The sequence below is a fragment of the Dipodomys spectabilis genome, unplaced genomic scaffold, assembly GCF_019054845.1.
Source record: "Dipodomys spectabilis isolate Male_0828 unplaced genomic scaffold, ASM1905484v1 ptg000219l, whole genome shotgun sequence".
Lineage (NCBI taxonomy): Eukaryota > Metazoa > Chordata > Mammalia > Rodentia > Heteromyidae > Dipodomys > Dipodomys spectabilis.
In genome coordinates, this window is record NW_024870896.1 from 799,382 (window position 1) to 823,279 (window position 23,898).

The window sequence follows — 23,898 nt, forward strand, 5'->3', positions numbered from 1 at the left end:
CCTCTTAAAGTGCCCCTCCTGCCCGCATTTAAAACAAGTCCCTCTCCCCAATGGTCTTGGGGTTCCTTGGCCCTGGGCTGCCAGTGCCTGGGTAACAGCCTCAGTCATTGCAGATGTCTGAGACCGTAAAGCTAAAGCTAGTGACTGGGACTGGTGCTGCTGCGTTCCCACATCCTGCCAGGCCACCACCCATCTGCTCAGGGAACTCTCTTTCAATCCTGCGCAGGCCGGGCGGTGGTCTGCATTCATCCCTTCCCAAACCAGTAGCTTTACAAATTGATCTACTTGGTCTATAAAATCAGGTAGCGGCTCACCTGGTTTTTGTCTCACTCCTGCTATGGGGGACTCAGTGGGTCCATCATCCAGTTTGTATCACACGGCAAGTCCTGCCTGCCTCACCTGGTCATGGTATGGGCTAGGTATTGCAGCCTATTGGATGCCAGTGGAGTACCCTTCCCCTGTCCCTGTTAACATAGCATAAGTAATAGGTATCGCAGGTTGAGCCTGCCAGTTATTCTCTGCCTGCACTCTGTATTCCTCCTTAAGAAGGCACACCATTCAATAGACTGAAAACCGGTGAGGACAGCTTTGGCCACATCCAGCCAGTCCTTAGGGACACATAGGTGATAAGCAATGTCCTGTAATAGGGTCTGGGCCCAAGGAGAGTTTGGGCCATCCTCCGCCACCACCTTGCGGAGCTCTTTAAGATCCTTAGCTTCCCATGGATACCATTCCAAGGGCCTGTTAGCTCCTGGTGCCAGATTGACCAGATACACTTGGGGAAGCAAATCCTGTGGCCCAGCGTCTGGGCTCCCGGGTGGCACTTCCCTTCCAGGGTAGGCCTCCGAGTAGGTTACTTCCCCAGCCCTTGGCCCCTCCGTGGAAGGTCGGTAGGGGTCCGGGTCACACAGGTCCCTCTGTAGGGTCACGTAGGGCGCCATACCCCCCCCTAATTGGGGGAATAGAGTGGGGGGCCTAGGACTGTCAGGGGCACCTGAGTCAGAGGGGATAACCTTCACCCTCATTTTGACTTCCACTGTGCATGCTTCAGTGCGTTCTCAGTCGAATTTGACCCATTCCTTTTCCTTCTCACTTCCCAAGTCGTCCTTTACTCCCTCCTTCTGTGAAATAGAATTACCCATACTAAGGGTTTCACTTACCCTGAGAGACAGCTTAGCTTCGGCCGGTATATTTTCCTTTCGTGCCCTACATTGGGTGCCAGGTGTCGGGTCTTCGTCCAGAAGGGGTCGCAAGGAAGGAGACAATCAGACGCAGCAGGGAGTCAAGTCAAGCAGGAAGTCATTTATTACCTCACAGCAAGCACTTTTTAAAGCAAAAGACCGCGTGGCATGGGAAGGGAGGAAAAGGAACCAACCAATCACTGTAAAGGTCACACCCTAACATGCACCTAAGCTTCCAGGAGCTGTTTATGCACGTAAACAAATCGGGCTCTGCCCACTCAACTCCCTTTCAGCACCATCTTTGCTGCCTGTGTGCCACACACACACACACACACACACACACACACACACACACACACACACACACAGAGCAATCTGCAGGTAACTGCTTCCAGATCACAGAGTTACTTCAGGAGAGATCACCTGAAATAAAGCTGAGAGGGGCTGGGAAGGTTGCTTAATGGTAGAATACTTGCCTAGCATTCATGAAGCCCTGAGTTCAATTCCTCAGTACCACAGAAAAAGCCAGAAGTAGAGCTGTGGCTCAAGTGGTAGCTTGCTAGCCTTGAGCAAAAGAAGCCCAAGGCCTGAGTTCAAACCACAGGACTGGCACACACACAAAAAAAAAAAAAAAAAAAAGAGGAGGAAGGAAATGAAAAAGAGGATAGGAAGGAAGGAGAAAGGAGGAGGAAGAGGAGGAGGAGGAGGAGGAAGAAATCTGGTCACAGTTGTTCCCCTCACCCTCTGACCCTGATTCATTTCCTAAGCCTGGAATTGCTGGAGTCTTCTGAGATCTCTGTCCTTAGGTTTGCTCTTCATACAGAACATATTCATCAAACGTCTGCTAAGTGGTTGGGATTTTCCAGGCTCGGGAGATCCTCAAGTGAACCAGCCATGCAGCTTTTCCTTCTGGGTCTTAGCCTTGTCCAGAGAGGGTTCCATGGCTCCATCAACAAACACAGGCCCCGCACTTCCTGCACACAGAACCCTGGCTCAGGAAGCAAGGATACAAAGGTCACATGCAGCATGAGGCCTGAGAGCCAGAGACTCTGATGAAAAAGGCTAAAATGAGGGTGCCCTGTAGAGCATGTGAAAGGCAGGGACACATGGTGGAGCCTCTCACATCACATATGCAAAACAAGTACTGTTCACTGGAAGTAACTGGCCAGCATGCCTAGCTGCCCCAATTCCTCCACCCCAAGAATAGAGGGAATTTACTGTCTCACAGCTGAATTCCCTTCATAGCTCTGGTCTAGGCTAAGCTGTAAATGGTAAGTGGGTGATAAAACGGGGAGGAAATATTCAGCCCCTTCTGGCATTCATTTAACAAATATTTTTAACTTAATTGATTAAATTTGATGGTGCTAGGGATTGGAACTTGTATACAGGGCTGGGAATGTGGCTTAGTGGTAGAGGGCTTGCCCAGCATGCATGAAACCTTGGGTTCAATTCCTTAGTACTACATAAACAGAAAAAGCTGGAAGTGGCCCTGTGGCCCAAGTGAAACAGTGCTAGCCTTGAGCAAAAAGAAGCTGAGGGACAGCACCCGGGCCCAGAGTTCAGGCCCCACAACCAACAAAAACAAAAGAAAAAAAGCTTGTATACACTCCGCAAAAAAATAAATAAAAAAAAAAAACCCTGCTCATTTAAACCATTACTATTTTGTCTATGCTAACTTCTGCACATTCATTTGGATTATGATTGTGTTAAACCTACTGTAGCTATTAAGTTTCTGGTTGATACACAGGTTAGAGACAGAATGGTTGAATGTACTTTACTATGCCCAAAATTTTGTGCATCTGTGTGTGCCAATACTGGGTCTTGAACTCAGAACGTCTTCCCTCTCGGGGATTCCCCCTGTCACTCCCCCCCCCCCCCCTCCCCGCACACCAGAGAGCCCGCCTCCCCTTCAGTCACTCAAGACTTCTCCCCCAAGGACAAGCCTCTCGTCACTCACGCCTATCCCCGCCCCTCCCTTGCAGCCACGCCCCCTGTCACTCTGGCCCAGACAGCCCCACCCCCGCGGCCACGCCCCTGTCACTCATCTCACACCGCACCCCAAGCTAGCTCCTCCCCCTGCGCGCCTGACAGTGACCCACTCCCGCTGGCTGTGCGCACACCAGGCCGTGCGCAGCCGGACCTCCAGCGCGTCAGGGGGGCAGGCCTTGCCGCGGGTCACGTGTCCGCCCGTTGTCACGTGGGCTCCGCTCACCTGACCGGGGCCTCACGTGACTCGGGCGGCGCTGGGAGAGAGGCCATGGCCGCCTCCTGCCTTTGGTTTTCGCTGCTGCTGGCGGCAGCGACCGCGGGTCGCGGGGCGGCCCTGTGGCCCTGGCCCCAATACATCCAGACCCACTACCGGCGTTACACCCTGTACCCCAACAACTTCCAGTTCCGGTACCACGGCAGTTCGGCCGCGCAGCCCGGCTGCATCGTCCTCGACGAGGCCTTCCAACGCTACCGCAGCCTGCTCTTCGGTTCCGGCTCGTGGCCTCGACCCAGCCACTCAGGTGGGCCTCCCCTACCACCTCGGTCCCGGGCGACCGACCCCCGCCGCCCGAGCACTTCCGCCCGAGGCTTTTGCCCACCCCGCTGACCACCACGCCCCTTTCTCCTGACCCTCTGTGCAGCTGGCCCCCCAGCCTCGCCCCCTGCCCCTGCCTCCCAGGCTGAGGCCGCTTCCTGTTCTCTTGAGACGACATCTCAGCGGCCTGTCTGGAATCCTTTCCTTCGGCCGCATAAACTTCCTCCAAATGTCACGTTGTTGACTGTGGCCCGTGCTGGGTAGTCGAACTTAAACCCTCAAAATTGGTGAGACAAGGAAGGAAAAGCTGTGCAAAAAGTAGAGTGATCCGTCCAGGTTTAAAACAGCGAAATCCCAGAACAGTGTCGTAAGGGAACGAGCTGCCTTCCAGCGGCAAGAAAAAATGAGGCCTGAGGCTACAGTTAGCTGAACTAGGTGATTCAGGTAGGAAGTTGGGCTGGATGACAGGTGCCAAGGTGCCAGGGTTCAGGACTGGGCATACATCCAGGCCTGCGGTGTGCGATACGGGTGAAGGCTGGGGGAAAGAGAGGAGAGAGAGAATGTTCAAGTGCTAATCCCTAAGTTATTTGGGGGTGCTGTTTGTTTCTGAACAGAATAATACCATCACCTTCTTGGCCCTTTGATTCAGGAATGGAAGCGAGATTATTACCGGTGTCTGCATCCTTCTAGGGGGCCATCATCTGTATTTGACATGTATCATCTTTGACATAAGATTGAATTCCCAGTTGATTGTAATTTGTTCTCCTCCATCCCATTTCTTCCGTGAGCCTGCAGCATAGGTAGTGATTATAGTCAGACAGATAAATGTTAATGAGTTACTTCGAAGTTTTGTTTAGGATTATATTTCAAGTCTCAGATAGGATAAGCCTGCTGTCCTAGGGAAAGGAGGAGGGTCACTTGAGGGCCACCGGATCCCTATTGTGACTGCAAAAGTTGATGCTTTCAAATTGCCTCTGGGGAATGCAGGAGAGAAACAGATAAGCCTGAAAGAATTTTTCCCTCCTCACTGGTCCTACATCCAAGTCCCCTTTAACCTTTCCCCTGGAAAAGAGAAGGGATATTCTTGCTGAAGACTGCATTGCCCTTAATTATTTTGAAAGCAAGTAGAAAGGAGGTTGTGATAGGATTATAGCTACTCAGGAGGCTGAGATCTGAAGAAACTTTGAGGCCAGCCAACGCAGTTCATTAGACTCCATCTTTAAAATAATCTACAAGCTGAGCACTGGTGGCTCACGCCTGTAATCCTAGCTAAAAAGGAGGCTGTGATCTGAGGAATGAGTTTCAAAGCCAGCTGGGACAGGAAAGTCTTGTGAGAATTTTATCTCCAATAAACCACCAGAAAACCAGAAAGACGCTTTGGCTCAAGTGGTAGAGCACTTGCCTTGAGCTGAAGAGCTGATGGACAGCACCAGGCCCAGAGTTCAAGCCTCATGACTGACAAAATAGTCTAGAAAGAGCAAGGCTAAAAGTGGCTCAAGTGGTAAACCACTAGCCTAACAAGTGTATAAGATACTGAGTTCCAAAGAAACAGCAACAAAAAGACTGAAGGAAAAAAAAAAAAGCTAGGCACCAGTGGCTCACTCCTATTATCCTAGTTACTCAAGGGGCTGAGATCTGTGGATTGAGGTTCTAGGCTACCTTGGGCAGGAAAGTCAAGAAACTCTTAGCTTCAATTAATTACTAGAAAATTAGAAATGATGCTGTGGCTCAAAGTGGTACTGTGCTAGCCTTGAGCAAAAACTCAGGAAGGCTGGGAATGTGGCTTAGTGGTAGAATGCTTGCCTAACATGCATGAAGCCCTGGGTTCAATTCCTCAGTACTACATAAACAGAAAAAAAGCCAGAAGTGGTGCTGTGGCTCAAGTGGTAGAGTGCTAGCCTTGAGCAAAAAGAAGCTCAGGAACAGCATCCAGGGCCTGATTTTAAGCCCTAGGATTGGCACAAAAAAAGTGGTGGGAGTGTAGCAAGTCTAGGGAGCTAAGATCAAACCCCAGTACTGGAAAAATAAACCCCCTTGAATCACTAATGTAAGCTAATTTTTAAAATTAGATAAATAATTTGCAGGTGTAATTTATACAAGAAGAGCCTGAGGAGAGCCTAGTGCAGGTAGAGGGAAGATGAAGACTAGGTGTACTTATAGATGTTTGAGGAGGAGGAGGAGGAGGAAAGGTGGCATTCTCTTCTGATTATCTGGTAAGAATAAGAGATGGGAGATCAGGCTTATAGACCTGAGGAAGCGGTACAAGCTGCATTGACAGCAGAAAAAAAGCATTGGTGGAGAAAGATTTCTAGGGCAGCCTCTGGAGCCCAGCTAGGATGAGGGACCATGATTTCATTGTGACCCAAGATTTTCTCCCTTTCCCCACATAGTACTCAGTAGCCAGGGTTGGAGCACAGATGTAAGGCATGTATTAATCCAGGGTTAAAGGTTTGTCCTCTAGATATGGTAGAAAAGACAGGTTGTTGGGACTCTTGTCTAGATTGTTCATGAGTTGCTGGATCGGAATCTCTAGGCCAGCAGGGAAGGAAGGAAAGATGAGAAGGAACAGGACAGAAAGGAGATAGGGACCAGAGAGTTGTGCCCAGAGAAAATTCAACTGTGGGACTTTGTAGTAAGTGGGTCTCTTGTTCTCAGAATTCCAGGTTCAGAGATGGCCAGTCTTTAATGAAAGTTATATTAAAAAGATAATGTAGGGGCTGGGAAGGTGGCTTAGTGGTAGAGTGCTTGCCTTGCATGCATGAGGCCCTGGGTTCGATTCCTCAGCACCACATAAGCAGAAAAAGCTGGAAGTGGCAGTATGGCCCAAGTGGTAGAGCGCTAGCCTTGAGCTGAAGAGCTCAGGGACAGTGCCCAGGCCCAGAGTTCAGGCCCCAAACTGACAATAAAAACAAATCAAAACAAGATAATATAGAGTCAGGTTCCCGTGGCTCACACACTTGTCATCCTACCTTGTATCTCAGGAGGCTGAGATCTGAGGATTGGAGTTTGAAACTAGCCCAGGCAGGAAAGTCTGTGAGACTCTTATCTCTAATTAACTACCAAAAAGCTGGAAGTAGAGCTGTGGCTCAAGTGGTACAGCACTAGCCTTGAGCAAAAGAGGCTCAGGGACAGTGCTCAGGCCTTGAGTTCAAAGCTCTAGGAGTGGTACACATACACAAAAAAGAATGCAAGGTAGAAATGATTGGGAAGTGCTTATAGTTGTAGTTTAAGTTGTTAATGCTTTTGTACCATTTGGATTTTCAACTAGAGAATGTGACTTTGGTAGTTAGAGGGGAAAAAAAGCCAAGTACTAGAGGCTCCTGCATGTCATCCTACTATTTTGGAGGCTGAGATAGGAGGATCAAGCTTCAAAGCCAGCCCAGACAAGAAAGTCCCAGAAAACCTTTTATCTCCAGTGAACCAGTAAAAAGCCAGAAGTGGAGGTGTGGCTCAAGTAGTAGAGTGCCAGCGTTGAGTGAAAAAGCCACATAGAAGTAGAAGACTATGAGTTCATGCTCTAGTACTAGCATGCTCCCTCTCTCTCTTTTCCTCCCTCCCTCCTCTCTCCTGCCCTCCCTCCCCCCCCCCCCCACACACAAACAAAGATAACTTTTCAGTGAGCCCAAAGAGAAGGACACATTTAGAATAAAGAAGGCAGCTGCAGAGATTGAAGGCCCTGGTCCTCAGTAGGGCAGTGGAGTACCTTGTCTGTCTGTCTGTTTGTCCTATGGTTCTAGAATCTGCTCCCACCCCACAGGGGAGGAAATGGAGGCCCCAGGACCCAAGACCAGCAGCAGAGCCAAAGTCAGACCAGCCTTTCCTGATTTCCCCTCGGCACTCCTGGTCCCCTGAGGTTTCCTAGTCCTGCTATCATAGCCAGGCTCATAGTGCACATGTCTGTGTGCTTACTTGCTGGCATGGGGTGTGGGTGTTAAGTAGAGGTAGCTTTTCTGTCCCCTGCCTGTTTCCTGCTCCCTCCAGAGCTGAGCATGGCACTGCAGAGCTGGAAAACCCCAACTATGACTCTTTACCTCCTGGGAGATGACCCAGTATCCTTCCTGTTTTGCCATTTCTCTAGACCTTCCCTCTGGGATCATATGCCTCTGAATCTAGCAACCAAAGCCAAGCAGCCAGTTTGGCGTCACTGAGAGCGATCAAGGGGTTCTTTAATTTCAGGCATGGAGAACTAAACTCAGACCAGCTTGGAAGTCACAGAGAGCCAGGTGGGAAGAGGCCTGCATCGGTATTTTGGTGTTGGCGGTTTTCTCTGCAGGCACTGGGGTCCACAGGGCTATGTTAGTATATGGGCTATGCTGGGTGGCTTCCTAAGGTTTAGCAGAAATCTTCCTTAGGTAGAAGAAAATCTGGGCTGGGAATGTGGCTTAGTGGTAGAGTTCTTGCCTAGCATGCACGAAACCCTGGGTTCAATTCCTTAGTACCACATAAACAGAAAAAGTCAGAAGTGGCACAATGGCTCAAGTGGTAGCATGATAGCCTTGAGCAAAAGCTCAGAGACAGTGCCCAGGACCTGAGTTCAAGTCCCAGGACTGGAAAAAGAGAGAGAGAGAATCTGTTAGGAAGGGAAGTAGGGGGGAAGAGCTGCTTGTGGCCAAGCTCTGAGCCCTGCCTCTCAGAGAGCATGTTCTGCACATTAGCTGCTGACTGAGATACTGATAGTCATTAGATGGAAAGCTTATATGACACCAGAATGTACACCACACTGGTGCTAGTGCCTCATGCCTATAATCCCTAACTAATCAGGAGACCACGTCTGAGGAATAGGGTTCAAAGGTAGCCTGGGCAGAAAAGTCTGTTGAGATTCTTATCGCCAGTGAATCACCAAAAAGCCAGAAGTAGAGCTGTGGCTCAATTAGTAGAGCGTCAGCCTTGAGTGTAAAGGTCAAGTGAGAGTGTAAGGCCCCGAGTCCAAGCATCAGCTCTAACAACAAAAAGAACCCCCCCCCCCAAAATAAACCCATGTATTAGTTATGTCAGAACAAACACAAGGTGTAGCTGAAGCCTTTTCTTGATGAAAGGGACATTTATTCCAGAGCACCTACTTTTGTCTCATTGCAGACTAGCACTGTAAGCATTCTGCTCACCAGGAATTCAGATGAGGACTTCCCAGTTTTACAAAAGTCTGAGAGAGAGCAGATACAGAGCCCCTCTCACGCAGCACGAGTATTGGGGGCTAGAGCTAGGGACTTGTGTGGAGGGCCTGGACTCCCTGCCTTGCTTACAGGGACAGGACAACCATACTGAGTTTCCCTTGTCCTTGCAGGAAACCGGCATGCCTTGGAGAAGAACATGTTGGTTGTGTCAGTGGCCACGGCGGGCTGTAATGAGTTCCCTACTTTGGAGTCAGAGGAAAAGTGTAAGTATCGCCCTGGCCCCTAGCCTACAGAGCAGGCACTGGCCCCTAGGTGGAAATAGACATCCTGGCCCAAGCCACTGCTACTTGGCCCTCTGCTAAGAGGATGGCCATAGTTTTCTAACAACTGATGCGAGCTTGTGTTTTTTAGTGGGGAAACTGACCTACAAGGTGGATGGCTAAGATACCAATCCTCAGGTCTGGTCTCTCAGGCCTGTGGAGCCACCATGCTGACCACCACCCATCAGCTGCCTTGCTTGGGGGCATCATCTCTTTGAAATATTTCTTTCCTTCCTTCCTTCCTTCCTTCCTTCCTTCCTTCCTTCCTTCCTTCCTTCCTTCCTTCCTTCCTTCCTTTCTTCCTTCCTTCCTTCCCTCCCTCTTTCTCTCTCCCTTTTCTCTCTCGCTTGCTTGCTTGCTTGCTTGCTTGCTTGCTTGCTTTCCTTCCTTCCTTCCTTCCTTCCTTCCTTTCTTTCTTTCTTTCTTCTTCTGGTCTTGGACCTTGAACTCAGGACCTTGGCTCTGTCCGTGAGCTTTTTTTTTTTTTTTTTTTGGTTCCAGTCATGGGGCCTGAACTCTGGGCCTGGGCACTGTCCCTCAGCTCTTCAGCTCAAGGCTAGTGCTCTACCACTTGAGCCACAGTGCCACTTCTGGCTTTTTTCTTTTTGCTTATGTGGTGCTGAGGAATCGAACCCAGGGCCTCAGGCATGCAAGGCAAGCACTCTACCACTGAGCCACCTTCCCAGCCCTCTGTGAGCTTTTTTACTCAAGGCTCTACCACTTGAACCACTGTTCTACTTGCAGCTTTTTTGGGTGGTTAATTGGAGGTAAGAGTCTCATAATCTTTCCTGACTGGCTGGCTTTGAACCGTAATTCTCAGACCTCAGCCCCTTAGCTAGAATTACAAGTGTGAGCTACCAGTTTTCTTGGCTTGTATCTCTCTCTCTCTCTCTCTCTCTATCTTTATTTCTATTTTTTTTGATCAGTTGTGGGGCTTGAACTCAGTGCTTTCCCTCAGCTCTTTTAAAAGTCCTTTACTGCTTTGAGCCACAGCTCCATTTCTGGTTTTCTGGTGGTTAATTGGAGATAAGTGTCTCATGGACTTTTCTGCTCAGGCTGGCTTTGCACCATGCTTCTCAGATCTCAGCCTCTTGAGTAGCTAGAATTACAGGCATGAGCCACAAGCATCCAGCTATTTATTTATTCTTTTAATGTGATTTTGCTGGGGGGTTTAATTCCAAGGATTATATAAAATACCTAGTCTAGAGTCTGAGGGTAAAAAGCTAACCTAATGAGGTTTTTTGTTTTGTTTTTTTGATCATTTCAGACACACTGATCATAAATGACGAACACTGTTTACTGGAGTCTAAGACTGTCTGGGGAGCTCTTAGAGGTAATGAGGTGGGGTGGGGTGGGTGTAGAGATGATGGGGGACAGTGGGTATTGGTGGGGTAGGAGGACAGGATTGGGGGCCTGGCAAAAACTCCCACTCAAGGTGGCTTGCTTCACTAAGGAGACTAGGTGGAGAGTTCCCAGCCCCATGCTGCAGTGCCTAGATGCTGGCAGGCCTTGCTTTCTTGGCAGCCCAAGGGACAGTCTTCACAGGACAGGGAGCTGGAGAAGGGCCGATGGCTGCCACACCCCTGCCTGTCAGCTCCCACTCAACACATGCCATCAAGAATCCTTTATGAAGAAAATCTAAGGGACTGGGAAGGTGGCTTACTGGTAGAGCGCTTGCCTGGCATGCATGAAGCCCTGGGTTTGATTCCTCAGCACCACATAAATGGAAAAGGCCAGAAGTGGCACTGTGGATCAAGTGGTAGAGGGCTAGCCAAGAGCTGAAGAGCTGAGGGACAGCGCCCAAAGCCCAGAGTTCAAGCCCCATGATCGACCAAAAAAAAGAAAAGAAAAGAAAACCTAAGCCAGGCACAATAGTACATGCCTATAGTCTCAGCTACGGGAGAGGCTGAGAGAGGAGAATCACTTGAGCTCAATATATCAAGATCCTGTCTTTTTTTTTTTCCCCCTGGTTGTGGGGCCTGAACTCTGGGCCTGGGCACTGTCTCTGAGCTGTTCAGCTCAAGGCTAGCGCTCTACCACTTGAGCTATAGCACCACTTCCAGCTTTTTTTGCTTATGTGGTGCTGAGACATCGAACCCAGGACCTCATGCATGCAAGGTAAGCACTCTACCATTGAACCACCTTCCCAGCCCCAAGATCCTGATTCTTAAGGGAAAGAGAAGAGGAAAACTGGACAAAATAAATGGATAAATATATTTTGTGTAAGTGTCAGTATTGGGGCTTGAACTCAGGGCAGGACCCTATTGCTTAGCTTTTTTGTTCAAGGCTGGTATTCTATCACTTGATCCACACCAGCTCCTCTTTTGGCTTCTTGGTGATTAATTCAAGATAAAAGTCTCTTAGCTGGGTGCTGGTGGCTCACGCCTGTTATCCTAGCTATTCAGGAGGCTGAGATATGAGGATCAAGGTTCAAAGCCAGCCCAGGCAGGAAGTCTGTGAGACTCTTATCTCCAATAAACCACTAGAAAACCGGAAGTGGCTCTGTGGCTCAAGCGGTAGAGCGCTCGCCTTGAGCTGAAGAGTGCAGGGACAGTGCCCAAGCCCAGAGTTCAAGCCCCACAACCGACCAAAAAAAAAAAAAAAAGATAAAAGTCTCATATTTGCCCAGGCTGGCTTCAAAATGAGATCCTCACATCTCACCTCCTGAGTAGCTAGGATGATAGATGTGAGCCACTGGCACCTGTTGATATTTTTCTTTTAAGTTAAATGATGTCCTTTTTTTGGCTGGGGAGGGGGGGAAGGGAGAGGGAGGGTCTGGTCATGGGGCCTGAACTCTGGGCCTGGGTGCTGTCCCTCAGCTCTTCAGCTCAAGGTTAGCGCTCTACCACTTGAGCCACAGTGCCACTTCCAGCTTTTTTCTTTTTGCTTATGTGGGACTGAGGAATTGAACCCAGGGCCTCATGCGTGCAAGGCAAGCGTTCTGCCACTGAGCCACCTTCCCAGCCCCAAATGATGTCCTTTTCTTTCTGTAGCAGACAATAAGCCCCACCTTTCCCCTTTGCTGGAGAAGGATTGAGTTCCTAAATAAAGACTTGGCCACAGGCTGCTGCTATGTTTTTGCTCAAACCTCTGCTGGTGACAAGATGAGGAAAAATCTCCTGAACTGGGCACCTTGGTTTAGCTTGTCATCATGCTGCCTCTCCTGGCATGCCGTGGGATATCAGTATGCATGTTCCCCTCCGTGGCCTCTCTCAGCTTCTGCGCAGGTGCTCCTTAGTCAGGGGCTGGAGTACTTGGGGTCAGTGTACACCCGTGGTATGCTTCAGCCGTGGCTCTGATTGAATAGATAAGGTCTTGTGGATTTTTTTAATTTTGAAATTTAGAGGCTTTGGGTTTGTTTTTTTTTTTAATTATACAAAGTTGCCATTTAACAGAGCAGTCTGTGAATACTCTCTGTCTGGATCAGTGTCACTCCTTTCATCATACTCATTTGGGGATTCTTTTTGTTGTTGTTGGTCATGGGGCTTGAACTCTGGGCCTGGGTGCTGTCCATGAGCTCTTCAACTCAAGGCAAGCACTCTTAACCACTTGAGCCATAGCATCACTTCTGGTGGTTAATTGGAGATCAGAGTCTCATAGACTTTCCTTACCTGGGCTGGCTTTGAACAGCAATCCTCAGATCTCAGCCTCCTGAGTAGCTAGGGTTACAGGCTTGAGCCACCGACACCTGGCTCATTTTGGGATTTTTTTTTTTTTTTTTTTTTGGGTCTGGTCGTGGGGACTGAACTCTGGGTCTGGGTGCTGTCCCTCAGCTCTTCAGCTCAAGGCTAGCACTCTACCATTGAGCCACAGCGCCACTTCCGGGTTTTTTCTTTTTGCTTATGTGGTGCTGAGGGATCGAACCCAGGGCCTCATGCATGCAAGGCAAGTGCTCTACCACTGAGCCACCTTCCCAGCCCCATCATTTTGGGATTCTTTACAGGGCTTTTCTGGGTCTTTAGGAGATGACCCCCAGTTGGTATGAGGGTATATCCTACTCTGTACTAGTTCTGTCTGCATATGGGCCTTGCTGGCCTCTTAAGAGACTATGTTGGTGGGGTGGGCAGGCTTCTAGTGGCCTGGTCTCTTCTTGAACCCCAAGATGAACAGTGGTGACCCCTGGTTACTCCTGATCAGTTAAATCCAGTGATGGCCTCAGGCTCTGGGAAACTCTATCTTAGATCACTTTTTTTTAACAATCACAGTTGAGTCTGGGAGAAGGATCAGTAGACCTGCCCTTCCTTGGCTCCCTTTGTTCCTGGTGAGTTCTATCCACAGGTGGCCTTAAACCCTGCGGGTGTTCGTTGCTTTGCATCTTGCCCAAGAAGCACATACCTCACCCTCTGTTCGTGTGTGTGTGTGTGTGTGTGTGTGTGTGTGTGTGTGTGTGCGTGTGCGTGCGTGCGTGCGCGCGCACGCGCGCGCGCATGCACATCTTGGGGCTTGAACTCAGGGGGCCTGGGTGCTGTCCCTCAGCTTTTTATTCAAGGCTAGTGCTCTGCCACTTGAGCCCCAGCTTGCCTTCTGGTTTTGCGGTGATTAATAGGAGATAAGAATCTCAGAGACTTTCTTGCTTGGCTGATTTCCAAATCATGATCCTTAGAAAGCTCATCCTTTTGAGTAGCTGAGATTACAGGCATGAGCACTGGTGCCCAGTTTCTTCGTTCTCTGAATGTTTTTGCAAATTTAAGGCTCAGGAAACAAAGATAAAAAGGCTGTGCGGGGTCAGTTGGTCCCCTTCTTGCAAGGAAGGCACTGAAATCCCTTCCCTCCCTCCTTCTCCCACCTCTTAAAGTAACTATGAAGACCAGCTTCCTGGCACCCTATTCATTAGTCTTCAGACCCCTTCTAGGTGTGCCCACATGCTGTGCTTGGCCCCCTCAAGAGCCTGGCAGATGAATACATCTCCCCATCCCTGAGTTTTCCCTCTGCCTTTCCTCTTCCCACAGGTCTGGAGACTTTTAGCCAGCTTGTTTGGAAATCTGCTGAGGGCACGGTGAGTGTGCGTCCCAAAAGGACTCCATTTTATTTATTTTTGTGTGTATGTATGCTGCTCCTAGAGCTTGAACTCAGGGGGCCTGGGTATTGTCCCTGAGCTTTTGTACTCAAGGCTAGTGCTACCACTTGAGCCACAGCTCCACTTCCCACTTTTCTGATGGTTCATTAGAAAGAAGTTTCAGGGGGCTGGGAAGGTGACTCAGTGGGTAGAGTGCTTGCCTTGTGTGTATGAGGCCCTGGGTTCGATACCTCAGCTGGAAGTAGCTCTGTGGCTCAAGTGGTAGAACACTAGCCTTGAGCTGAAGAGCTGAGGGACAGTTCCCAGGCCCTTTGAACCATGATCCTTGTATTATCTCAGCCTTCTGAGTAGCTGGGAAGGCAGGCATGAGCCATGAGCACCTAGTGATAAGGGCTCCTTTTTTTTTTTTTTTTTGGTCGGTCGTGGGATTTGAACTCTGGGCCTGGGCGCTGTCCCTCAGCTCTTCAGCTCAAAGCAAGTGCTCTACCACTTGAGCTATAGCACCACTTCCGGTTTTCTGGTGGTTTATTGGAGATAGGAGTCTCACGGTCTCTTCTGCCCGGGCTGGCTTTGAACCGTGATCCTCAGATCTCAGCCTCCTGAGTAGCTACGATTACAGGCGTGAGCCACCAACGCCCGGCAAGGGCTCCTTTTTAAACTCTGAGATTTTTCTCCAGAGGCCTGGAAGATGCTAAGGATTCTGGGAAAAGTCTTAATGTGCCTTTGACAAAGTTTTGGTGGCTTTAAATAGCCCCAGCAGTCAAGGGCAGATGTGAGTGGAGGAGTGGCTTGGTAGATTTGGTCTGTTTGAAGGCGGCTCTCTTGAATCATTTTATAATGACCCAGCTGCCACACTGCTTGAACACGACACATCAGTGGTCAGGAAACTGCATAACCTGTGGGCTGATGTACTACATGATGTAGCGATTGGTGAGGGAGGGTCAGGGAGGGTTAGGAACAGATACACTGCAGAATCTCACTGAGTGGCTTTTCAGAGTTCTTAGGAGTTTCTTCCTCACCCTTACTCTGAATCTTGATACATGCAATGATTGGTCCCTACAGTTCTTTATCAATAAGACAAACGTCGAGGACTTCCCCCGCTTCCCTCACCGGGGCCTGCTGCTGGACACCTCGCGCCATTACCTGCCTTTGGCTGCCATCCTGGACACACTGGTACCCAGGCCTTAGGCCTCCTTCATGCATGGGGTTCTGGGGTGATGGACAGGAGATAGATAAAGTTTCACATTTCTCAAGAACAGAGAGAGAAGCTAGGTGTTGGGTGGCTCAAATCTGTAATCCTAGCTACTCAGGAGGTTGAGATCTGAGGATCACAGTTTGAAGCCAGTCCGGACAGGAAAGTCCATGAAACTCTTATCTCCAATTAACTATCAAAAAGCTGCAAATTGAGGTGCAGCTCAAGTGGTAGAGCACTAGCCTTGAGGAAAAAACTCAAGGACACACCAAGACCCTGAGTTTAAGTCCTAGGACCAGCACAATTTAAAAAACAAAAAGAGACGGGTCTGGGAAGGTGGCTCAGTGGTAGAGCACTTGCCTTGCATGCATGAGGCCCTGGGTTCGATGCCTCAGCACCACATAAGCAAAAAAAAAAAAAAGCTGGAAGTGGCACTGTGGCTCAAGTGGTAGAGCGCTAGCCTTGAGCTGAAGAGCTGAGGGACAGCGCCCAGGCTCAGAGTTCAGGCCCCACGACCAGACTCCCCCAAAAAAAATAAACAAAAAGAGGACTGGGAATGAGGCTTAGTGGTAGAGTGTTTGCCTAGCATGCATGAAGACTTAGGTTCAACTCAGCATCACATAAACAGAAAAAACTAGAAGTGGTACCGTAGCTCAAGTGATAGAGTGCTAGCCTTGAGCAAAAGAGGCTCAAGGACAATGCTCAGCCCTGAGTTCAAGCCCTAGGACTGGACAAAAAAAAAAAAAACAGCAACAGGAAAAAAGAAGAGAGAGAAAGAAAGAAAAAGAATAGAGAATATATGTAACTCACACCTAAATCTGTACAACTGGCTGCTGTGGACCAATCTTCAGGCTGTTGGCAGAGGTGCAGACAATGTTTTCTTGTGTGTGTTTTTTTGTCTATTATGGGGCTTAAACTCAGCATCTGGGCCCTCCCTGAGCTCTTTTGCTCAAGACTAGCACTCTACCACTTAGAGCCACAGCGCCACTTCTGACTTTTTGATGCTTAATTGATGATAAAAGTCTCATGGACTTTCCTGCCCTGATTGATTTGGAAATACAATCCTCAGATCTCAGCCTCCTAAGTAGCTAGGATTACAAGCATAAGCTACCAGCGCTCAGCTTAGAAAGTACTTTGAAACTTGGCTTCTCTGGCTAGCAATGCTAAGTTGAAATTGAATAGGGTTGAGGAAAGCTATGTTCAAAGCTTGCTGGGGAATTAACTAACTTGAGTTTGATGTGCAGTCTTCCCCGACAGCTGCTAATCTGGCTGCCTTTCCCTTTATTTGCGTGGTGGAGCCAAAGTGTATATGTGTGTTTGCATGTGTGCATGTGTGTGTATGTGCCACTAGTAGGGCTTGAAATCAGGCTTGGTAGCCGTCTCTGAGCTTTTTTGCTCAAGGCTAGCACTCTGCTACTTGAGTCACAGCTCCTCTTCAGGCTGGTGGGAGGACTCCGTGGTACCTGGGACCACTTCCCTGCAAATGGCAGCAGGTTGAGCTGTGTGGGGTGTGTGGAGCAGCCTGCCCCCCGCCCTCCATGGGGTGTGAGAGGTTCATGCGCTGTTCTCTGACCTGCAGGATGTCATGGCATACAATAAATTCAACGTCTTCCACTGGCACCTGGTCGACGACCCTTCCTTCCCATACGAGAGCTTCACATTCCCAGAGCTCACCCGGAAGGTAGGTATTCACCTGGAGCCCCGCTGGCCAGGATGGAGACTTGCATCTTAGCCAGACCCACTGGCAGAGCGGGACAACAGTGGCTCTGGAGCCACAGCACTTGGTTTCAGGTCCAGCCTCTGCCATTCCTGCTCTGTGACTTTCAGAAGCTAGCCCTCCAGTAGTGGTTGGCATATACAGTGTTCAGTGGGCACAGTTCCCGCCTTGTCTGCCTCACTGCCCTGACTGCTGCTCAGATGTAACGACCGAGCCTTCAAGATAGTCCTCATGCCACTGGGGCTGTGGACCAGTGTTCGGATGCCTGGGGTGTCCTGGGGACATCTTGAGCATCAGGACCCTGAGTCTGAAGGGCATTTTGGGCCTTGTAGGGATCATACAACCCCGTCACGCACATCTACACAGCCCACGACGTGAAGGAGGTCATCGAGTACGCGAGGCTGCGGGGCATCCGCGTGGTGGCAGAGTTTGACACCCCTGGCCACACTTTGTCCTGGGGACCAGGTAAGAGTGGTACCCAGTGTTGGAGAGAGTTTATTGATACTTCTCTGAGCAACCTCAAGGAAAAGAGTCACGTTGTACTATTGAAATACGAGCGGATTCTTCTCTGAAGCCCATACAGGCTGCTGCATCCTAGGGTGGGCGGGAAGGGCTGACCCCTGGTATAGAACCTGAAAAAGAAAACTCAGGGTAGCCCCTGTGGCTCACTCAGTGTCTCCTGTATGGTCTTCGCCCCAGGGTGAGCACCCAGATTGAACCCCAAAGCTCAAGGCTTATTAAAGGAAGATTGAAGCTGGGCATTTTGGTACCTTATAATTATAATCCTAGCAACTCAGTAGGCTGAGATCTGAGGATTGTGGTTCAAAGCCAGACCTGGCAGCAAAGTCCTTGAGATTCTTAATCTCCAGTTAACTACCCAAAAAACCAGAAGTAGAGCTGTGGCTCAAGTGGTAAACCTCTAGCCTTGAACAAAGAAGCTCAGGGACAGCGTCCAGGTCCTGAGTTCAAAACAAAAAGTAAGATTTTGAGGGATGAGAGGGTATGGCTTGAGGGGTACAGCACCTGCCTAAACAAGCAGGAAGATCAGTATTCAATTCCCACTACTGACTAAAGAAACATTGGCAGAGTTGCCACTTGGTCTCAGCCTCAGCTGGAAAGGGCTCTGAGCTCAGGGAGAGGCCCTGAGCTCGGGGAGAGGCCCTGAGGAGTGTAGAGCACTGTGGTGATGGGAGCCCCACAGGGAAAGATGGGGCTGGTTGGCTCCACCCTTTGAGAATAATGTGTCACAGTGTGTTTGTGCTATCATTGAGCTGCCTGTGACCGGCTCTGTCCAATGGTAGGCCTATTTGTATTTGTGACTAAACAGGTGCCTGTGAACTTCAGGCATGAATGCACATGATGTTTATGAGCAAAGTTGTGTTGCTTTGTATGACTTGTCTTATGTGGTACGGTGCATGGGATCTGTGTATGAGTGACACACATGTGGGCTCTCTGTTAACATAGGTATCCCAGGGCTACTGACTCCCTGCTACTCCGGCTCTCTGCCCTCTGGCACCTATGGACCGGTGAATCCAATTCTCAACAACACCTATGAGTTCATGAGCACATTCTTCTTGGAAGTCAGCTCCGTCTTCCCAGATTTTTACCTTCACCTTGGAGGAGATGAGGTTGATTTCACCTGCTGGTATGAGCCTCTCACTCTACCCACCCCATGCTGACCAGTGGCTTGCTCAGAGTAGAGAACCTTCAACACAGTGGCCTGTCCCAGCCCAAAGGGGAACCATGTGTAACATGAATGAGGCTGACAGTAGAATCCTCCCTTCCCCCCCTCTTATCTTTGAGATATTTATGGAAATACTAGCTCAGAGCTCATAATTGTCTTGGGAAATTTTGAGGTAGAGAAAAAAACAGGCCCTGCTCATAAAGGCTTAAAATAGTGTGACCAAGCCAGGTACTGGTGGCTCATGCTTGGAATCCTAGCTATTCAGGAGGCTGAGTTCTGAGAATCAGACAAGTCCAGGAACCACCAAAAGCTGGATGTGGAGAGATGGCTAAAGTAGTAGAGTGCCAACCTTGAATGAAAAAGCTAAGCAAGAGTTCAAAACCCTGAGTTCAAGCTCCAGTACTAGCATCCATGAACAATATATAAATAAATACATAGCCTGATCAAAGAGTCAATCTCAGAATTCAAAGCTAATGGGTGGCAGTATCTAATATGAACTCACGCCCAAACCCCCCATATCTACTTAGTTCAAAAGAGGTGGAGTGGCCAGATGTTGGTGGCTCATGCATGTAATTCTTGCTACTCAGGAGGCTAAGACCTAGAGGTTTATAGTTAAAGGCCAACTCAGTGAGAAAAGTCCATGAGATACTGTCTCTAAAATAATGAGCCAGGGCTGGGAAGGTGGCTCAGTGGTAGAGCGCTTGCCTTGCATGCCTGAGGCCCTGGGTTCAATTCCTCAGCACCACATAAGCAAAAAGAAAAAAGCCGGAAGTGGCGCTGTGGCTCAAGTGGTAGAGCTCTAGCCTTGAGCTGAAGGGCCGAGGGACAGTGCTCAGGCCCAGAGTTCAGGCTCCACAACCGGAATAAAATAAATAAATAAAACAAAATAATGAGCCAAAAAGCAAGCCTGGAGGAGCCCACTGAGCAAACCAAAAGCATTATGCCCTGAGTTCAGGCCCTAGGACCAACCCCCCAAAAAGCCGAGGGACTTCAAGCAGTGGGCATTGATACACAGGCCCCCTCAGGCTTGGCGCTCATGCTCTGAGGACCACTTCCCTGGCCACCCTGCCTGCCCTGCTGCAGCTCCACTTTGGCCATGTCTTCCTCGCATGGGACGGCCCAGATCCTCAGTGCTCTTCCTAGAAAGGGTCAGTTGCAGAAGCCAAGGAGGAATCTCGGGGCCTGGAGGGAGGGGAGAACGCCGATCTTCCTTTTCCCTTATGACTCAGGAGGTCCAATCCTGATATCCAGGCCTTCATGAAGAAGAAGGACTTCGATGACTTCAAACAGCTGGAGTCCTACTACATCCAGAAGTGAGGAAGGCAGGGGCGGGGGTTGCATTGGGGATCACCTCCTGTGGGGTCTCAGTCAGGCCCTGCTCGCCCACTCTCTGGGCCCCCGAAGGCTCTCTCTGTCCTGTCCTTTCAGGTCCCAGCCCCGGGGAAGCGACTGCCCAGTGAGGGCTAGGCCCCCCGGCCAGGCACCACCGCAGAGCACCGGCACACGGCCCAGAGCCTGGCTGGGCTGAGCAGACCCTCTCTTGACGCTCCTCTCCTCTCCAGGCTGCTGGACATAGTCTCTTCTTATAACAAGGGCTACGTGGTGTGGCAGGAAGTGTTTGATAACAAAGTTAAGGTGAGTGGGGGCAGAGAAGGGGAGGAAGGTCCCTGTGGTGTCTCCAGCTGTCTCTTGCCAGGCTTTGGTGGTCAGAGCCCTCACAGCCATCTCTCCATTTCCCTCAAGAAGAGCCACAGAGGGGTTGGGTGTGGTGGCTCACACCGATAATCCCAGCCACTCAAGAGGCTGAGATCTGGGGATCACCATTCCAAGCCAGTCCAGGCAGGAAAGACCATGAGACTCTTTATCTCCAATAAACTACCAAAATGCCAGGAGTAGAGCTGTGGCTCAAGTGGTATAGCTCTAGCCTGGAGTGAAAAATCTCAGGGGCATCACCCAGGCCCTGAGGTAGTAGTGTGTGCATATGCATGTGTGCATGCCCCCCACATACAGCCACAGAGATGTGAGCCCCCAGGTTTAGGTGCCAGCACCTCTGTCTTCCCACACTGAGAAGGAATCACGGTACCATGGGATTCCTGAGTCACGGGCCTGGCTCTTCGGGGTCTGGAGATAAAGGCTGCCTTTTCTTTGTTTATCAGTAAGGTCCCAGCTCCCATCCCACTTTCAGAAACATCTAAACTCTTGGATCTGTTTGCCTCCTGCTTCCAGCCAGCATTCCTCTCCTCCTGTGGCGTGCGGGGCTGCAGGGCCCCAGGGAGGGATGCTGCATGCAGCACCCCAACCTAGGTCTGATCTGGGACCTAGGGCGCCCTCCGCCACCACCCCCCAGGCCTCAGCTAAGCCATCTGGGGTCCCAGGGGCATCCTTTTCCTCTGGGGGCCAGGGCCGCCAGCAGCCCTTGATCTGAGAACTTCCTCAGCTCTATGCCATGACTGTCCCTTGACCTTTGGTGACAGGTTCGGCCGGACACCATTATACAGGTGTGGCGGGAAGAGTTGCCAGTGGGGTACTTAAAGGAGATGGAGCAGATCACCAAGGCTGGCTTCCGGGCACTGCTCTCTGCCCCCTGGTACCTGAACCGCATCAGTTACGGCCCTGACTGGAAGGACATGTACACAGTGGAGCCCCTGGCCTTTGAAGGTGGGGGCAGGGTGGGGGCACAGAGGTCTGGCTAATGTTTCTGGCCAGGAAGTAGGGTGACTTGGGTGAGGGGAGGGCATCTGGGATGGCGGTTGAGGTCCGCCTCCCCCCCAACACCCACTAGCCTCTTGCTCTCCCTCAGGTACCAAAGACGAGAAGGACCTCGTGATTGGGGGGGAGGCCTGCATGTGGGGAGAGTATGTGGACAGCACAAACCTGGTCCCCAGGCTCTGGTAAGGGAGAGTTGGGTACTAAGGCAAGGCTTCTCCTTTACCACCTTAATCCCAGCTAGTCCTCCTGGGCTGGGACTTCCCCGGGCTCCCTCCTGCAAGCCCCTACCTGGAAGGCCCATGGTGCTTAGGTTGTAGGCCTTACTTGTCTGTGGAGCTAGTGTGGCCTTGGTGGGCACAGGGTCCTTGCTCAGCGCCCAACATCAAGTCTGTGGCCTCTGTGAAGCTCCCCAAGCCTGGATCACTGTCCTCATTTTAAAGAAGTTGGAGCTGAGTTGGTGCTGTGAATAAAGCATCAGTTCCATCCCTTGGCCCTGGCTAGTCCAGGCCTGCATGGAGGGAGGTGACCTATGGGTGCACAGCCTCCTTGTGGGAGCACAGCACCCCACCCCCCGCCCACAGCCTGCCACTCATCCCTCTTCCCCCAGGCCCAGAGCAGCCGCTATTGCCGAAAGGCTGTGGAGCAGCAACTTAACAACTGGCCTAAACTTCGCCTATAGACGTTTGTCCCACTTCCGCTGTGAGCTGCTGAGGTGAGCGGGCTGGGTGGGAGCTGGGACCCCTTCCTCAGGAGGAAACAAGAATAACAAGTATACCAGCATGAGCCCAATGCCCAGCCTCAGGCAGGCCCTGCCTCATTGATTCGTGCCACAGATCATAAGGCAGGTCAGAGATTAGAGTACCTTACCCAGAGTCTCTCAGGAATAGGAATGCAATGAGATCCACTTCTGTGGGCTCCAGTGAGGCCCAGGCCCCATTGAGATGTCCATGAAGCACAGTCATTTCCCTAACGCCACCACTGATGAGTTTGAGGACCAGAGCTGAGCAGGAGACACACAGTGTGGGGCCTGAGGCTCAGCTGTCTACTACATGCTGTGTGACTTTAGGCTGCCTCCTTGCCCTCTCTGAGTGTGTTGCTTATTTGGATGAGGAAGAGTGATTGAGAGAACATGGCTTCATGCCAGGGCATGGACTGGCCAGCTTCTCAGGTCTCCACTGCCGTCCACTGGCATCTGCACAGTGTTTCCAGCATGTAAGAACCAAGAACAGGGGACTGAGGTGCTCGGAGCAATCAGTACTCTTCTGGCCTCAGCCTCTTGTTTTTGTTTGTTTGATTTTGTGCCCACAGTGGAGTTTAAACTGCTGGCTTTGCATTTTGGTTCAACCTTTTCACACAAGGTTAGAACTGTACCACTTGAGCCACACCTCCAGTTCCACATCTTTTTTTTATGCCAGTCATGGGGCTTGGGCCTAGGCGCTGTCCCTGAGCATCTTTTGCTCAAGGTGAATGCTCTGCCACTTGAGCCACAGCACCACTTCTGATTTTTTTTTGAGTAGTTTATTGGAGATAAGAGTCTCATGGTAGCCGGTGCCGGAGGCTCACACCTGTAATCCTAGCTACTCAGGAGGCTGAGATCTGATGATCGCAGTTCAAAGCTAGCCCAGGCAGGAAAGTGGCTCAGTGGTAAAGTGCTTGCCTCACATGCATGAGGTCCTGGGTTTGATTCCTAAGTTCCACATCAGCAGAAAAAGCTGGAAGTGGCGCTGTGGCTCAAGTGCTAGAGCTCTTGCCTTGAGCTGAAGAGCTGAGGGACAGCACCTGGGCCCAGAGTTCAAGCCCCACAACTGACAAAAAAAAAAAAAAAAAATGCATCTCATGGAGTTTCCTGCCTGGACTGGCTTTGAATCATGATCCTCAGATCTCAGCCTCCTGGGTAGCTAGGATGACAGGTATGAGTCACCAGTGCCTGGCTCTACCTCTTTTCTACAGGGGTTACTTGGGGGTGGGGTGCAGAGACACAGTAGAAAGGGGAGGGGGTAATGCTCCTGTGGTCTCGGTATTTTGGGGGCTACAGGTGGGGTTCACTTTGCTATCTGTGTGTCCCCATGCAGGCGAGGCGTCCAGGCCCAGCCCATCAGTGTAGGCTACTGTGAACAGGAGTACGAGCAGAGCTGAGCCGCCGCCCCAGGCACCAAGGAAGGTGCTGGCCCTGACAGCTGTGGAGGGCCAGGCTTCCACTGCACCCCGGCCGGCCGGGGATGGAGCCCCGTGCCCCCATGCCTGGAGAGAGGAGGCTGGTGCTGGCGCTGGTGTTCAATAAAGAGTGACATGACATTTTTCTATGATGAACTTGGGTTACCTATATAAGAGGACAGAAAATGCATGGCCAAAAATGGCTGTATGTGTGCGTATGCATGTGTGTATGTGTGTGCATATACCTGTACGTCTATGTACGTGTGTGCATACATGCGCGTATGCATGT

At 50.5% G+C, this 23,898-nt stretch overlaps 1 protein-coding gene across 2 annotated transcripts; it reads left to right on the forward strand.

Moving 5' to 3' along the window:
* Nucleotides 1-3,394: 3,394 nt before the first annotated feature.
* On the forward strand, nt 3,395-23,765 carry Hexa (hexosaminidase subunit alpha). 2 transcript variants are annotated; one of them, XM_042697432.1, is made up of 14 exons: nt 3,395-3,691; nt 8,987-9,079; nt 10,404-10,469; nt 14,086-14,132; nt 15,216-15,326; nt 16,925-17,026; nt 17,395-17,527; nt 18,527-18,707; nt 19,976-20,059; nt 20,309-20,381; nt 21,221-21,404; nt 21,529-21,637; nt 22,063-22,167; nt 23,528-23,765. In XM_042697432.1, the coding sequence occupies exons 1-14, from the start codon at nt 3,439-3,441 to the stop codon at nt 23,589-23,591; spliced, it is 1,605 nt and encodes a 534-aa protein (XP_042553366.1). In that variant the 5' UTR covers nt 3,395-3,438; the 3' UTR covers nt 23,592-23,765. The 2 variants fall into 2 exon arrangements, with proteins under 2 accessions (XP_042553366.1, XP_042553367.1); XM_042697433.1 differs by having other exon boundaries at nt 3,396-3,691; nt 21,547-21,637.
* The last annotated feature ends 133 nt before the right edge of the window (nt 23,766-23,898 follow it).